Source organism: Amblyraja radiata, chromosome 6, assembly GCF_010909765.2.
Source record: "Amblyraja radiata isolate CabotCenter1 chromosome 6, sAmbRad1.1.pri, whole genome shotgun sequence".
Taxonomy (NCBI): domain Eukaryota; kingdom Metazoa; phylum Chordata; class Chondrichthyes; order Rajiformes; family Rajidae; genus Amblyraja; species Amblyraja radiata.
Window position 1 is genome coordinate 92,919,918 of NC_045961.1, and position 17,859 is coordinate 92,937,776.

A 17,859-nucleotide genomic window follows, 5' to 3' on the forward strand; every position below is an offset into this window, starting at 1 on the left:
GTGGCTGAATGGGAGATGCCCGAGAGTAATGGTGGATGGCTGTTTGTCAGGATGGAGGCCAGTGACTAGTGGGGTGCCACAGGGATCTGTGTTGGGTCCACTGTTGTTTGTCATGTACATCAATGATCTGGATGATGGTGTGGTAAATTGGATTAGTAAGTATGCAGATGATACTAAGATAGGTGGGGTTGTGGATAATGAAGTGGATTTTCAAAGTCTACAGAGAGATTTATGCCGGTTGGAAGAGTGGGCTGAAAGATGGCAGATGGAGTTTAATGCTGATAAGTGTGAGGTGCTACATCTTGGCAGGACAAATCAAAATAGGACGTACATGGTAAATGGTAGGGAATTGAAGAATGCAGGTGAACAGAGGGATCTTGGAATAACTGTGCACAGTTCCCTGAAAGTGGAATCTCATGTAGATAGGGTGGTAAAGAAAGCTTTTGGTGTGCTGGCCTTTATAAATCAGAGCATTGAGTATAGAAGTTGGGATGTAATGATAAAATTGTACAAGGCATTGGTGAGGCCAATTCTGGAGTATGGTGTACAATTTTGGTCGCCTAATTATAGGAAGGATGTCAACAAAATAGAGAGAGTACAGAGGCGATTTACCAGAATGTTGCCTGGGTTTCAGCAACTAAGTTACAGAGAAAGGTTGAACAAGTTAGGGCTTTATTCTTTGGAGCGCAGAAGGTTAAGGGGGGACTTGATAGAGGTCTTTAAAATGATGAGAGGGATAGACAGAGTTGACGTGGATAAGCTTTTCCCACTGAGAGTAGGGAAGATTAAAACAAGGGGACATGACTTGAGAATTAAGGGACAGAAGTTTAGGGGTAACATGAGGGGGAACTTCTTTACTCAGAGAGTGGTGGCTGTGTGGAATGAGCTTCCAGTGAAGGTGGTGGAGGCAGGTTCGTTTTTATCATTTAAAAATAAATTGGATAGTTATATGGACGGGAAAGGAATGGAGGGTTATGGTCTGAGCGCAGGTATATGGGACTAGGGGAGAATACGTGTTTGGCACAGACTACAAGGGTCGAGATGGCCTGTTTCCATGCTGTAATTGTTATATGGTTATTATATGGTTAAATGGTGGCGGGTGCTTTGGCTTGAAGTTAAAAGGCACTACATACTGCAAATGGTGGCTTGGGTGCTTTGGCTTGAAGTTGAAAGGCACTACCTACTGCAAATGGTGGCTTGGGTGCTTTGGCTTGAAGTTGAAAGGCACTACTTAGTGCAAATGGTGGCTTGGGTGCTTTGGCTTGAAGTTGAAAGGCACTACTTACTGCAAATGGTGGCTTGGGTGCTTTGGCTTGAAGTTGAAAGGCACTACTTACTGCAAATGGTGGCTTGGGTGCTTTGGCTTGAAGTTGAAAGGCACTACTGCAAATGCACTTACTTCCTGTTTGCACTGTATATTGATTTTAGATAAAACGCTACCACTTACGGCTGTGATTTTTGGCCATTTTACTCAGCCCCCCTCTGCTCAGCAGGTGCAGAGAATTATTCCTATCAATGAAAAATAAAAGTGTTATTAGTGTTTAAAATTTTTTGAGAATTTCTCTCCTGTCAATCACGCCATGAAGGCCACACCTTTTCCGGTGGGAGGGGGAGGGGTTATAAAACCCGGAAGTGTGGGTGTGGCTCAGTCTCTGCATGATGGGGGAGGGAGAGGTCACGACTCTGTCTGAGCTGTGAATCAACTGAACACACTGAATGTCTACTGAACTGAGTTTGGTGTTTTGTGTGGTTCTATGGTGGTTTCACCCTGCATGAAATGGTATGAAGCTGCATTTGAATTTGGTGTCCTTGCACCCTGCTTGAAATGGAATGAAACTGCACTTGAATTTGGTGGCCTTGCACCCTGCTTGAAGTGGAATGAAACTGCACTTGAATTTTGCGGCCTTGCATCCTGCTTGAAGTGGTATGAAACTGCGCTGAATTTGGTGGCCTTGCACCCTGCTGAAAGTGGTATCAAACTGCACTTGAATTTGGTGGCCTTGGATCCAGGTTGAAGTGGTATGAAACTGCACTTGAATTTGGTGGCCTTGCACCCTGCTTGAAGTGGTATGAAACTGCACTTGAATTCGGTGGCCTTGCACCCTGCTTGAAGTGGTTGGAAACTGCACTTGAATTCGGTGGCCTTGCACCCTGCTTGAAATGAGTCAACTGCCAGCCCACCAGCCATGAGTGAGCTGCCAGCAGATCAGGCTTGAGGGACTGAGCTGCCACCCCAAGAACCCATACCAGCACTCCAGAAAGCCTCCCCACTGGCCACCAATATTGGAATTGGTGGAGAGGTGGAATATTGCGTCGGGGGACCAGCCCTCCCATGTGAACATGGGATCCAACGGGTCCCACTTATTATATTACTAAAAGTCTGATCTTGACCGCTTTTGGCCCACTGTGCTGCGATTTCCGAGAGAACGCCGCCACCTATGGCCGTCATTTTTGGCCACTTTGCTCAGAGCCCCCCCCCCCGCCTTCTGTGACCAGAGGATTTATCCCATCGATGAAAAATCTGAGAGAAATTAATGTTTTTATCAAATTCTCCATTTTCTCTGCTGCCCCCGCTGGCGGCTGGGGGGAGTGTTTAGAAAAACAGGAAGTGTAGTGCCTCACTCAGTCTCTGCCAGACCCAGGAAGCGAGAGGGTCACGGCTCTCTGAGTGCGAATAACACTGAACGCACGTCTACTCCACGGTGAGTCCCCTCGATGCGGCTGTAAAGTGGCTGCAGCCCAATTGTTTGCCTCGCCTTTTTTAAAAGGTTTGTGTTCACAAAATGAATTTTGGTTGTCAGGTGGCTGTAGCCCAATTGTGTGCCTCACCTTTAAAATAAAGTTTGTATTCACAAAATGAATTACAGTGGATTTCAAACATGTTCGAAACATTACACATGGAAGATATGAGACTCCTCCTCGCAGGCAAAGCAGACCACTTCCAAAAGATGTGGTCTGCATTTATGGACTTACTACAAGCATAAGGTGCAACAGTAATTTAAAAAAATAAATGGTGCCAGGATCTGGTAACGGGGGATGAAAAATATGGTTGGTATATCCCTTTTTGCGGAGTTTTTTATAATAGAGGGATTGTTTCTCTTTTTTTCTTTCTTTTCTAGGGTCTATTTCTTAACTTTCTTCTCTCTTTCTCATGGGCTTTCTTTTCCCAACACTTTCTTGCACTATCACGACTCTTTCTCACTTTCCTTACTTTTATTTCTATCTCTCTTAAAGCTCAAAAAATGAAGGGGTACAACAAATGTAATAAGATATATGTGGTGTGTATTACTGTAACTTATTGTACTTCTAATAAAAATAAAAAATAAAAAATAAAAATAAAAGAATTTTGGTTGTCAGGTGGCTGCAGCTCAATTGTTTGCCTCGCCTTTTTTTTTAATAAGTTTGAGTTCACAAAATGAATTTTGGTTGTCAGGTGGCTGCAGCCCAATTGTTTGCCTCGCCTTTTTAAAAAATGTTTGTGTTCACAAAATGAATTTTGGTTGTCAGGTGGCTGCAGCCCAATTGTTTGCCTCGCCTTTTTTTAAAAGGTTTGTGTTCACAAAATGAGTTTTGGTTGTCAGGTGGCTGCAGCCCAATTGTTTGTCTCGCCTTTTTTTTTAAAGTTTGTGTTCACAAAATGAATTTTGGTTGTCAGGTGGCTGCAGCCCAATTGTTTGCCTCGCCTTTTTAAAAAAAGTTGCTGTTTACAAAATGAATTTTGATTGTCCGGTGGCTGCAGCCCGATTGTTTGCCTCGCCTTTTTAAAAAAGTTTGTGTTGGCTGCCAGCTCAAGAATCCATTTGGCCCACAATGTATATACTAGCCCTCTGGAAACTAGTACCTTCAGCCCACAACACCCATACTAGCGCAACAGAAAACCCCCGCCCCCCCACTGGCGAGGAATATTGGAATTGGTGGAGAGGTGGAATATTGCGTTGGGTGACCAGACCAACCGTGTGATGCTGGGACACAAGGGTTCCCACTTAGTTTAGCATATATATATATATATATGTAGGTAAAATGTTGAAAGCTATATAAAGAGAGCAACTGACGTAATCAAAGACTTGTCCCACCCTGGTCATTCCTTCTTCTCCCTGCTCCCATTGGGCTGAAGGCACAGGAGTTTGCAAATGTGCCCAACTTGACTCAGTAACAGGTTCTTCCCCTTAGGCTTCTGAAAGGTCCTTCCATAAGCTAGGTGACTGTTCGATTCACCTCCACCGCATTGCGGGCATTGAACTTTGTTTATGGAACTGATGCACTACAATGCTGAGAACTGTATTCTGCTCCCTGTACTTTCCCTTTTGGTTTACCTTCGGACTGAAGAAGGATTTCGACCCGAAATATCACCCATTCCTTCTCTCCAGAGATGCTGCTTGTCCCGCTGAGTTACTCCTGCATTTTGTGTCTATCTTCGGTTTCAACCAGCATCTGCAGTTCCTTCCTACACACACAGTCTGCCTCAATGCAGGTGGCTAGAAATCAAGCCATTGACACAAGTGCAATGATTCTCTATTAAACGATTTAACATACAACCAGCACATCAAAAAAAAGCTATTAAAAAGACCTTTATTTTTGAAATCCTTGCTGTATCTCGCACTATTATACACACTAGGGATCATTTACAATTTTACAAAGCCAATTAACCTACAAACCTGGATATCTTTGGATTGTGGGAGGAAACCGGAGCACCCGGAGAAAAACCCACGCACTCATAAACTCCATACAGACAACACCCATAGTCAGGATCGAACCCGGGTCTCTGGCGCTGTAAGGCAGCAACTCTACCGCTGTGCCACTGTTCCACCCAAGAGAATCTGCAAACTCCACACAGGCAGCACCCAAGGTTAGAATCAAACCCGGTCCAATTTACAGAAGCCATTTAATCTACAAACTTGTGTTGCAGCAGATCTAGCTGTAGATCATGCATCACCTAGGGTGCAATATATCGTTAACACCAACAATGTCATATTGAAGGTCCATGCCACAGCTAGTGCTGATTCTTAAGCCAAGATGGTTGAACATGTGTGCAGCAGCGTGAAGGGATCATCCTCCCACGGGTGCTGTTTAAAGAAATCATTGACTACTTTTAGCTTTGCTTTCAGGTTGGTTTCTATTGCCTAATCTTGTGGTCTCGTGTCATTTCTGCTGTTGCTTTCATTTGCTTACATCCGCAGAGAATGGTGAAGCAAAAGCTCACGGGGATTTTACTAACCATGTGAGACTCTGTAGACCTGTGCAAACCAAATGAGATACCCGAGAGGACATTTTCATGGCGTGTACAATGGACTGTTTTCGCTATCAGTACTTTAAGGGCCTGTCCCACTTACGCGACTTTTTCGGGGACTGCCGGCACCCATCATAGGTCGTTACAGGTCGCCGAAAATTTGAAAATCCAGCGCGACCAGAACAAGGTATGACTCTTTAGGCGAATATTCACGACCATACAGGCTTCACCCCGCGACATGTCGCCAGGGTGTCGCCTGTATGGTCGTAAGTAGTCTCCTAGTCACCCAAAGAGTCGTAGCGTCTTTCTGGTCACTGCTGAATTTTCAACATGTTGAAAATTTTAGGCGACCTATGACGGGTGCCGGCATTCGCCGAAAAAGTCCCGTAAGTGGGACAGGCCCTTAAAATAACCAACAAGGAAAAAAAACTACTTTTGATCTAGATTTCAGCAGTATGAAATAGTAATTAATAATCTTGTAGCGGCACCATACGTGATGAATAAAGGAGACGTTGGCCGGTTCAAAGAATCATTTATTCGGTGGTAGTTGGTGCGCTAACTATAATACAATGTTGTTGCTGCTGAGCGAGGTTGTTCCCTCGTGCTCAGCTGCCAGTTGTCTCGCTAGGTCTCGTGGTGAGAGAGCTTTTGTATCAGGACATTCCCTCTAGCCCATGACGTCACGTGCCCGCCCTCGTATCTCCTGACGAGGGTTCGAGCATGAGTGGCCCGTGTTTAGGCTGATGCCACAGGACCCCCCCCAGAACCGGAGGAAGGAATAGAATGGTCGAGGGCGGCTCCTGCATGTGTGTTGGGGACACCCCGGGCGAGTGTCGGGACGGAGGCTCCACGGGCGCAGTCGACGCTCTGCGTGGGCGATCCCGAGGTACCGAGGGGTGCGAGAGGACCGATGCAGAAGCCGCCGGTCGGAAGAGACACAGCCGTATCTCCTCAACCAGCGAAGGGAGAGTGTCCTGAGTAAACGTCCCCCAGCAACGGCTGGGAGACGTCGGCAACAAGGAAGGAAAATAACGGTCGAGGGCGGCTCCTACACGTGGGTCGGGGACACCCCGGGCGAGAGTCGGGACGGAGGCTCCACGGGCGCAGTGACGCTCTGCGTGGGCGATCCCGAGGTACCGAGGGGTGCGAGGGTCACCAGTGTAGCGGCACCATACGTGATGAATAAAGGAGACGTTGGCCGGTTCAAAGAATCATTTATTCGGTGGTAGTTGGTGCGCTAACTATAATACAATGTTGTTGCTGCTGAGCGAGGTTGTTCCCTCGTGCTCAGATGCCAGTTGTCTCGCTAGGTCTCGTGGTGAGAGAGCTTTTGTATCAGGACACTCCCTCTAGCCCATGACGTCACGTGCCCGCCCTCGTATCTCCTGACGAGGGTTCGAGCATGAGTGGCCCTGTTTAGGCTGACGCCACAATCTGATGGTTAAGGGACATTTAGGGAAAATTAATCATAATATGATAACATTTTATATGACTGAATCTCCAGCAATGCAAACTATGAAAGTGCAAGGCATGAGTTAATTGCAGTAGTTTGTGAAGTTACATTAATTGGTCTTGCAATAAACAAGCTAAAGGTTCCTTTAAAAATAAAGTACTGTGAATATACTTTCCCTTAAGGCTGAAAATGAAACCAAATGGAAAAATGGTGCGGCTATATCTGAATGAGAAGTTAAAGATAGCGTTAGAAGAAAGGAAAAGAATAACGTTGCCAAAAAGAACAGCCTGAGGAGTGGAAAATGTCAGGCTTCAGCAGTGAACTACCGAGGTACTGTTAAAGACCGGGCAAATAAAATATAAAAATAATCTCATGAGAAAAAATAAAAACAGCCCAGAGAAGTGTGTATAGATGTATGATAACCAGATATATGATGACCAGAGGCTATATCCTCAGAATAAAAGGATGTACCTTTGGAAAGGAGATGAGGAATTCCGTTAGTCAGAAGGTGGTGAATCTATGGAAATCCTCGCCACAGAAGGCTGTGGAGGCCAATTCATTGATATTTTTAAGTTGGAGATTGATAGATTCTTGATTAGTACGGGTATCAGGGGTTATGGGGAGAAAGCAGGAGAATAGGGTTGAGTGGAAAGATAGATCAGCCATGATTGAATGTGCGGAGTAGACTTGATGGGCCGAATGGGCTAATTCTTTTCCTACAACTTATGAACTTATGAGAGGGAAAAATAGATCAACCATGATCGAATGGAGGAGCAGACTCGATGGACCAAATGGCCTAATTCTGCTCCTAGGTCTAATGGTCTAAACCAGAACCACAGGGGAACCTCACACCTTTACACATACTCCACAGCACTGGAGGTCACGGTTGAACCCAGAGCGCTGGAGCTGTCAGGCAACAGCATCTGTGGGAGATAACAATGGAGTTAGTGAATACATTGGTTGATATTTCCCAACTTCTATATATACTATATTGGTTCCACAGAATCGGAACTGTAGCAAATGTGACACCATTATTTAAGAAAAGGAGAAAGAAGGTAAAATGCAATAAGAAAGTGTTAACTTGGCATTAAAATCAAAATAGGAACAGAATCCACATGAATTTGTAAAAGGTCAAAAAGACATTTCACTGTACACGTGATAATAATAAACTAATTGGCAGCAGGATAAATGTACCTGTATCAGTGCTCTTTTCCTGTTCAATATCCCTAGCATTGAAGTTTTGATCACGCTCAACTGACTTAGATGGTGCAATCAAAACAAGCTCAACGATTTGTTTAAGAAAGAACTGCAGATGCTGGAAAAATCAAAGGTAGACAAAAATGCTGGAGAAACTCAGTGGGTGAGGCAGCATCTATGGAGCGAAGGAATAGGTGACGTTTTGGGTCGACACCCTTCGAGCCTCATCTTTCCAATCGATTCCCTGGAGGGACGAGAAAACACTTCAAGGGTATCCCGAAAGCATCTTATATTTACTTCACTTGTGGGAGACCCAGACATCAAGTTGATTAAACTGCCGGTGAAGCATCCAGGAGGAGATTTGGGAGCGCGCCTTGGGTTTCTTGAACACGAAGCCTCATAGCAAAGAGCAGAAGCAGCATAGGGTTATTAAAACAATCTGTGCACCCCATCTTGTCAAGGAGCATCACCTGCCTAACTAGTGGCAGTGTCTGCAGATCCCTCAAAGGAGTTGGTCGCAAATCATACTCGAAGCCCTGGGGATCGCTTCAGGAGAAACAATACGCTGGCAGATTGCAGATGGAAGCTTTTGAGCACAATAGACAATAGGTGCAGGAGTAGGCCATTCGGCCCTTCGAGCCAGCACCGCCATTCAATGTGATCATGGCTGCTCATCCCCAATCAGTACCCCATTCCTCCCTTCTCCCCATATCCCCTGACTCCGCTGTCTTTAAGAGCCCTATCTAGCTCTCTCTTGAAAGCATCCAGAGAACCGGCCTCCACCGCCCTCTGAGGCAGAGAATTCCACAGACTCACCACTCTCTGTGAGAAAAAGTGTTTCCTCGTCTCCGTTCTAACTGGCTTACTCCTTATTCTTAAACTGTGGCCCCTGGTTCTGGACTCCCCCAACATCGGGAACATGTTTCCTGCCTCTAGCGTGTCCAAACCCTTAACAATCTTATATGTTGCAATGAGATCCCCTCACTGAAGGGGAGTGTACAAGCCCAGCTGCTCCATTCTCTCAGCATATGACAGTCCCGCCATCCAGAAATTAACCTGTACAACTGCAGAAGGACCTCTTTGCTCCTATATTCGATTCCTCTTGTTATAAAGGCCAACATGCCATTTGCTTTCGTCACTGCCTGCTGTACCTGCATGCTTACTTTCATAGACTGATGTACATGGACCCCCAGATTCCGTTGTACTCACCCCTTTTCCCAACTTGACGCCATTTAGATAGTAATCTGCCTTCCTGTTTTTTTATACCAAAGTGGATAACCTCACATTTATCCACATTAAACTTCATCTGCCATGCACCTGCCCACTCCCCCAACCTGTCCAAGTCACCCTGCATTCTCATAGCATCCTCCTCACAGTTCACACTGCCACCCAGCTTTGTGTCATCTGCAAATTTGCTAATGTTACTTTGAATCCCTTCATCCAAATCATTGATGTATATTGTAAATAGCTGCGGTCCTAGCACTGAGCCTTGCGGTACCCCACTAGTCACTGCCTGCCATTCTGAAAGGGACCCGTTAATCCCTACTCTTTGTTTCCTGTCTGCCAACCAATTTTCTATCCATGTCAGCACTCTATCCCCAATACCATGTGCCCTAATTTTGCCCACTAATCTCCTATGTGGGACTTTTTCAAATGCTTTCTGAAAGTCCAGGTACACTACATCCACTGGCTCTCCCTTGTCCATTTTCCTAGTTACATCCTCAAAAAATACCGGAAGATTAGTCAAGCATGATTTCCCCTTCGTAAATCCATGCTGACTCGGACCTATCCTGTTACAGCTATCCAAATGTGCGGCTATTTCATCTTTTATAATTAACTCCAGCAACTTCCCCACCACCGATGTCAAGCTAACTGGTCTATAATTCCATGTTTTCTCTCTCCCGCCTTCCTTAAAAAGTGGGATAACATTAGCTACCCTCCAATCCACAGGAACTGATCCTTAGTCTATAGAACATTGGAAAATTATCACCAATGCATCCACGATTTCTAGAGCCACTTCCTTAAGTACCCTGGGATGCAGACCATCAGGCCCTGGGGATTTATCAGCCTTCAGTCCCATCAGTCTACCCAACACCATGTCCTGCCTAATGTGGATTTCCTTCAGTTCCTCCCTCACCCCAGATCCTCTGGCCACTACTATATCAGGAAGATTGTTTGTGTCCTCCTTAGTGAAGACAGATCCAAAGTACCTGTTCAACTTATCTGCCATTTTCTTGGTCCCCATAATAAATTCACCTTTTTCGGTCTTCAAGGGTCCAACTTTGGTCTTAACTAATTTTTTTCCTCTTCACATACTTAAAGAAGCTCTTGCTATCCTCCTTTATATTCTTGGCTAGCTTACCTTCGTACCTCATCTTTTCTCCCCGTATTGTCTTTTTAGTTATCTTCTGTTGTTCTTTAAACATTACCCAATCCTCTTGCTTCCCGCTCATCTTTGCTACGTTGTACTTCTCTTTTATTTTTATACTGTCCCTGACGTCTCTTGTTAGCCACGGTCGCCCCTTACTCCCCTTGGAATCTTTCTTCCTCCTAGGAATGAACTGATCCTGCACCTTCTGTATTATTCCCAGAAATACCTGCCATTGTTGTTCCACTGTCATCCCTGCTCGGGTCTCTTTCCAGTCAACTTTGGCCAACTCCTCCCTCATGGCCCCATAGTCCCCTTTATTCAACTGTATCACTGACAACTCCAATTTACCCTTCCCCCTCTCCAATTGTAGATTAAACCTGACCACATTATGGTCACTGCCTCCTAATGGCTCATCAACCTCAAGTTCCTTTATCAAATCCAGTTCATTACATAACACTAAACCTAGAATTACCTTCTCCCTGGTAGGCTCCAATACAAGCTGTTCTAAGAATCCAACATGAAGGCACCCTACAAAGTCCCTTTCTTGGGGTCCAGTACCAACCTGATTTTCCCAGTCTACCTGCATGTTGAAAACTCCCATAACAACCACAGCATTACCTTTGCTGCATGCCAATTTTAACTCCTGATTCAACTTGCACCCTTTGTCCAGGCTACTGTTTGGGGGCCTGCAGATGTCCCATTTGGGTCTTTTTACCCTTACAATTCCTTAGTTCTATCCATGCTGACTCCACATCTCTTGTTTCAATGTCACCCCTTGCAAGGGACTGAATTTAATACCTCACCAATTAAGCTACCCCACCCCCTTTGGCCACCTGTCTGTCTTTTCGATAGGAGATATACCCTTGGATATTCAGTTCCCAGCCCTGGCCCTCTTGCAGCCATGTCTCTGTAATTCCCACAACATCATACAGGAGATCACAGAGCACCAAAGGGGAACGGCACGTACACAGCGCTTCATAGATTTCTGTCAGCATTCACCCCTGGAGTCTCGTGCAGCTGTCAGTGAACAACTAGAAGTTTATAAGAGAAGGTGACCAAATTGTGATTTTTTTTAACTGTGGTGTATATCCCAGGCCCAATGGAGTGGCAGTTTGTTAATGGTAAATGTAAATGTTCATGATAAACACAGTGAAGTGTATTCTTGGGAAAGATGAGGCATTTTGTCTAGTGCCATTATCCTGTGTATAAGTGGTAGGAGCAGAATTAGGCCATTCGGCCCATCAAGTCTACTCCACCATTCAATCATGGCTGATCTATCTCCCCCAGTGCCACCAGCAAACATGACATTAATTTGGTCGGCACAAAATGCTAGAGTAACTCAGCAGGACCGGCAGGATCTCTATTTTGAAGAAGTTCTCCTCCTCTGTCCGACGAGAGTTCAACGCTCCACCATGACATGCATTTGTACAGTTAATGTGTAGCAATGTTACAAATTTTTGAGATTTTAAAAATCAAGTCTAATTTATCCCATCAGATAAAGCATAAAAATAAGTTAGCATCTTGTTCCCTATTGCTTTTCCATTGACTTAACACAAAAGCTGTGACCGAGAACAGTCAAAAGCCCATAACTTCTTAAAAATTAAGAGAACTAAAAGACATTTTCAGTTATTATAGATTGAAGCACTCTGAAACAAATATGAAACAATCTTACTTCGATGACTTGAAATTAAAGCATATAATTAGTTAGTTACCTAATTGTAGTTAATTACAAAATTCAATTACTAGATCTAAACATCTATCCATTTCTTAAGAATAGATTAACATTTTTAAATAGCCTAAGTGTCCAAATAACATTCACACAAGAATTCACAATATAACATAATTTTTAAATCTCATTGTCATGGATTTATAGGCCAAAATGAAGGAATTTAATGTTTAATACCTGTAAATTAATGGCCATTTAAATCAACTTACGAGTGGGTTTTTCTGGAACGCGACCATTTGGAACGTTGCGGTTTGAAATGATTTAGACCCCCATATCGGCATGAAAAACACTACCAGTTGGTACGGGGACTAAATCACCGTTTCGCAACTTAAAATGTGAACTAAATGCATCTTAAGGACCACTTTTATACATAAAAATAAACCGCTTTCTTTTACCTGTCCCTTACATGAAATCCGTCCCCGTTGTCGGCGTTGACGGCTTTAGAAGCTGATTTAAAAATGACTCCAACGCTGAACGAGTCAGGCGATTTAAAACGAGTCGGAACGATTAACCCCGCCCCATCCCTCAAAGGCGCCAAAATCGCGCACGCGGCCAGTGGCAGAATTGCAGCGCCGCTGAAGGTAAGTATTGTAACATACATATAATGTGGAGGATGTCAAACTTCAATAATCCGGCACACTCGGGTATATGATCACGTGCTGACGAGATCAGTCTGACTTGCAGTTATGTTTGCTGTGGACAGTGTGGGCCAAAGGGCCCTTTCCTCTGCTGTACATTTCCATGGTGACTTAGCTGCTAGACTGATTTTCCAGAATGGATATTATTCTTTTCAATATGGCGGCAGTGTAGAGTTCCTATCTTATAGCGCCAGAGACCTGGGTGCAATCCTGATTATGGATGCTGTCCATACGGAGTTTACACATTCTCCCTGTGACCGCGTGGGTGCTGCGGTTTCCTCCCACCCTCCAAACACGTGCAGGTTTGTAGGTTAATTGGCTTTGGTAAAAATTGTAAATTGCCCCTAATGTGTAGGATAGTGCTAGTTGTCGGAGTGATCGCTGGCCAGCACAGGCTCAGTAGGCCGAAGGGCCTGTTTCCATGCTGTGTCTTAAACTAAACTTAAAGCAAAACACTGTTTCCATTCACTCTTTTTTAGATGTGAATAGATAGCATTAGTCATAGTCTTACCATGTGGAAACTGGCCCTTCAGCCCAACTTGCCCACATCGACCAACGTGTTCTATCCACGCTAGACCCACCTGCCTGCGTTTGACCCATAGCCCTATAAACCTGTCCGATCCATGTACCTGTCCAAATGTTTCTTAAAAGTTGTAATAGTACCTGCCTCAGTTACCTTCTCCGGCAGCTCGTTCCATACACCCACCACCCTTTGTGTTGAACATCATAAGACATTTGCCAGTGAATCCTGTAATTTGTAAGTGATTGTGGGACCAAGGATTCCAATGAGTGGAATGCGGGAGCAGGAATCAAGAGTGGAAGGAGCACAGGAAGCAGGGTGCTGGTGTGGAAAAGGCAGTGTAGGAACTGGGGCTTTGGCGAGGGGAAAGGGAACACAGGGGCCACTGTGGAGGCCAAGCCAGTGGATATTTTTAAGTAAGAGAAAGATAGATTCTTGATTAGTACAGTTGTCAGAGGATATGGGAGAAGGCAGGAGAATGGGGTTAGGAGGGGGAGATAGATCAGCCATGATTGACTGGCAGAGTAGACTTGATGGGCCAGATGGCATAATTCTACTCCTATTCCTTAGGGGCTGTGTCAGAAACAGGACTCAAGTGATTGGAAAGGGAGCACAGAGAGTGGATGGTGAGTAGGAAGTGTGGACCTGGTGAGATGAATCATCTCAAATATCAACTGGTGAGCTATCAGGAGATCCAATTAGCCAGGCAGCAGGTTACCAGAGTTTTACTGCACTGAGGTATTCAGAGGAAGCACATGAAGATGGAGGGAGATGAAGCAAGGTGAAGTAAGTCAGCGAGATGGCTCCAAAGAATAAGATGAAGATGGCTGAAGGTTACCCTGTAGATTCTGGAGGGTGAGGATGGGGAGATGCACAAACCAAAGTCGACTGAAAGACATGCACAATGAGGTTAAGTTTGTAAAAGAAAACATTGGTCATTGGGGAATATCCAAATAACGATTTTGAATTATATGCCTTCAGAAACCACTGGAAGTTAGCAACGTGCAAGATGAATGAGGTCAGGCACGTGCCATCAGGGTAGGGAAGGCAGGCACTGCCTACTCTGACTAAAATTATAAAATGGTAATTATTAAATATAAATAGTAAAGTCTTGGGAGAATTATGTCTATCTAAGAGATCGATCTCTTAGGTAGGCATAATTCTACGTGCCTTTCACCCACAATACTTGTAACACGCGAAAGTGTGTGCAGCCCACGTGCCGTCGGCGCTGCTTCAAGCCGTCAATGACAGGGAGAGCTGAAGGCAGCTGAAATTCTGCCTTTGCAGTACTGCGCATGCGCAGCACCCTACTGTGCACGCTCAGCGCAAGTTTCTTGGCGGGTTTTTCAAACATGGATTGCCCTTATCTTAAGAGTATCTTCGGAAACAAAGAGAGAAGAATGGAGTTCGTGTACCGATAATGTGGTAAGTACATTTCTTGGTGCTTTATGTTTTTAATTACCGTATTTCCTGGGGTGGGGAAAGAGTTCCTTTCACAGCGTGTGGGGAGTGGCCCGGGGTAAAGTTGCGGGGAGGGCAGGAGTGTTGAGAAGGAGGGAGTCGGGGATCATGCTAGTAACCCACTTGCGACACTCCGGGCGCGGAGCCACCGCATTGTGGCCGGGGGGAGAATTAGCTCAGTTGTCTGCGAGCTGCCGCTGGGACCGGACAGCACCTTCTGCTGGCCCCCGCTCACCTCTGGCAGTGCTCTCCGTCTGAAAACCTCTCTCCTGCCGCTCGCCGGCCTCACTCATGTCAGCCGCTTCCCGCAAATCCTTAAATTCCGACAGCGCGATCAAAGGACCAATTGAGGTTACTCGGCTGTGGGAATTTAAGGATTTGTGGGAAGTGGCTGACATGAGCAAAGCCAGCGAGCGGTAGATGAGAGATGTTCAGAAGGAGAGCACTGGCAGAGGTGAGCGGGCCGGCAGAAGGCGCTGAAGTGGCGGCCAGTTCTGCTGTCTGGTCCCGGCGGCCGCTCGCAGCCACCCGTGCTGCTTCCCTCCCCAGCTGCAATGCGGTGGCTCCGCGCCCAGAGCGCCGCGGCAGCGTTGAGTGAGTTGGTTACTAGCATGATCCCCGACCCCCTCCTTCACAATGCTCCTGCCCTCCCCGCAACTTTACCCCTGGCCAGACTCTCCACATGCAAGTGAAAGAAGCTCTGCCCCCTATTGGTCCCTTGATTTAGTATTAGCATAAACGTATTCATTCATTCATTATTGTCATTCAATAAGATCACAACTGATTCAACTTGTCCCGGTGTGCTCCCGTTTTTCCCCAACATCTATCCACCTGCCACCACCCTGCACCCCCCCACCCATTCAGTAATTCAGAATTAAAGAGATTTGGAAGCCTTGGGCAAATTGAATTGTTACTTTCTTTATTTTTATTTTTTATTTTTACGGAGAGGAGAACAATCTGCGCACGCGCGGTTTAAGATTTTTTTTTAAGCCGACCGACTGCCAACCCTGAGTAATTACTCATGGCACGTGCCTGAATTAGACTTATATAGACTGAGCACAAATATTTTGAACATTTGGTTCTCTGAAAGCCTTGAAGTAACCGAGTGGTGAAGTTGAACATCTGGTTAGGCGTATGACTACAGAATGTTTGCAGTCTTATTGGCTGAATGATTATGCGGTGGGAGGTCAAACATTATATTTCCTGCTTTGTTTTTACATATTCTTTTAAGTGGAGCAATCTTCCAGGAAAAGGAAGCTTTTCTCCGAAACTTCCATTTTCATTTAAGCTGTAAATTTAAAGTTGCTGTAGCAGATGACATATAATTCAAAATCGTTATTTGACCTGAGGACATGTAATTCGAAAATTGTTATTTGACTCAGGTCATAGCCTCAGAATTAAATGACGTTCCTTTAGGAAGGAGATGAGGAGGAATTTCTTTAGTTACAGGGTGGTGAATCTGTGGAATACTTTGTCACAGAAGGCTGTAGAGGCCCCGTCAATGAATATTTTTACGGCAGAGATAGATAGATTCTTGATTAGGGTGACAGGGGTTATGGGGAGAAGGCAGGAGAAAGGTGTTAGGAGCGAGAGATAGATCAGCCATGATTGAATGGCGGTAGTCTTGATGGGCCGAATGGCCTAATTCTGCTCCTATCACATATGACCTTATGAGCAGAGCATTGCAAAATGAGAACACAAATGTTTGTTACAGGAAAGATTTCCATCATAAAAAGGAAGAGAAATTGAATCAGAAGCTTTGTTTAATTCTTTAGCATTTTAAAAATCCAGTTTGCAAACTATTTCTGCTTAATATACTATTATTAAAAATAAAATGGCTATATTGTAATTTATTTACTAAGACTTCTTTGTACAAATGTCCCATCACCCGTTATTGAATATTTATACATTGCCCTTTTCTACCCAACATGACGAATGCTTGTGAACAATGTCAGCTAATAAATAAGAACCTTTATGACAGGAGTTATTGCAACAAAAGATTTATTTGAGTACGAGTTAAATTTTCCAGATACTTACCATGCTTAGTAACGGAATGACCAATTGAAGCATGCAGCTCGCACTGAGTTGTTCATTACTGATTTGTACCAAAGCTTACAGCTTATCTCATCAGTTGTGTGTTTTATATGTTTTCAGTTGCATCTAATTCTTATCTTCCAGCATATGTCAGATTTGAAACGTGTCAGGTTGTGGCTAAAGATCTAATCGATAAAGATTGCGATACAAATCAACAAGCATAATTGGTCTCCTTTCTTTCAGGAGCCGGAGTCAGAGAAGATGTGTTTCTCATCTGGTGTGAGATAGAGGAAATCAGAAACACATTGGCAGAAGTTCAAGCCATTGTCACAGGCGCCCCTCCGAGCACGTCTAATGCAGGTGTTATATTTTAGTGATTGACCTTCATAGAATGAATCACTCAATATGTAAGAATTGTGTACATTTGAATGATGCAATTCATTTTCATAGACTGAAATTGTTTTTCATCGTTTTTATTTTATGCGTGAAATGTTTAAGTTTTTTTTATGTGCGATGCTCCGGTATTCCCTGGGAAACGTCTTCTCATTTTGCACTGTACAACTGTTGCTTTGCCAGATGACAATAAAGGATGATGATGATGATGAAAGCAAGACACAAAGTGCTGAAGTAACTCAACGGGTCAGGCAGCATCTATGGTGGACATGGATAGGACCATCACAGATATGATAGTGAAGACCGTCAGTCCATGAGAATGATGAAACAAGGAACTGCAGATGGTGCTTTACAGGGGGGAAAAAGGCAAAAATGCTGGAGTAACTCAGCGAGTCAAGCAGCATCTCTGGCTAATAAATAGGTGACGTTTCAGATGGGAACCCTTCTTCATAATCAAAATCTGCAGAAGAGTCCCGACCTGAAACATCACCTATTTATTAACCAGAGATGCTGTTTGACCCGCTGAGTTACTCCAGCATTTTTGCCTTTTTTCCCCCCTGTAAACCAACATTTGCAGTTCCTTGTTTCATCATTCTCATGGACTGATGGTCTTCACTATCATATCTGTGATGGTCTTCACTGTCATATCTGTGAGGGACCTTTACGCAAGTCTCAAAAGAAAGAGAAACCCACATGAAAATATAATTGCGCTTTGGTCTTGTTGCTTCCACCAGCAACAGATTAAAGTATGGTTGTGTAGAATGTCGGGAACGAGCTGGCTCTCTGCTCTCTCTTTCCGAGGTTGTGTGTCATGGTGAGATTAAATAAATCACTACCAA

The 17,859-nt window shown here is 44.6% G+C and overlaps 1 protein-coding gene across 1 annotated transcript in view; it reads left to right on the forward strand.

The window, feature by feature from the left end:
- Positions 1-17,859, forward strand: part of vwa3b (von Willebrand factor A domain containing 3B) — a 184,255-nt gene that overhangs the window by 63,825 nt on the left and 102,571 nt on the right. The window contains exon 8 of the mRNA XM_033023449.1: positions 16,871-16,987. Coding sequence (XP_032879340.1) covers positions 16,871-16,987 — 117 coding nt within the window. The remainder of the gene's footprint in view (positions 1-16,870; positions 16,988-17,859) is intronic.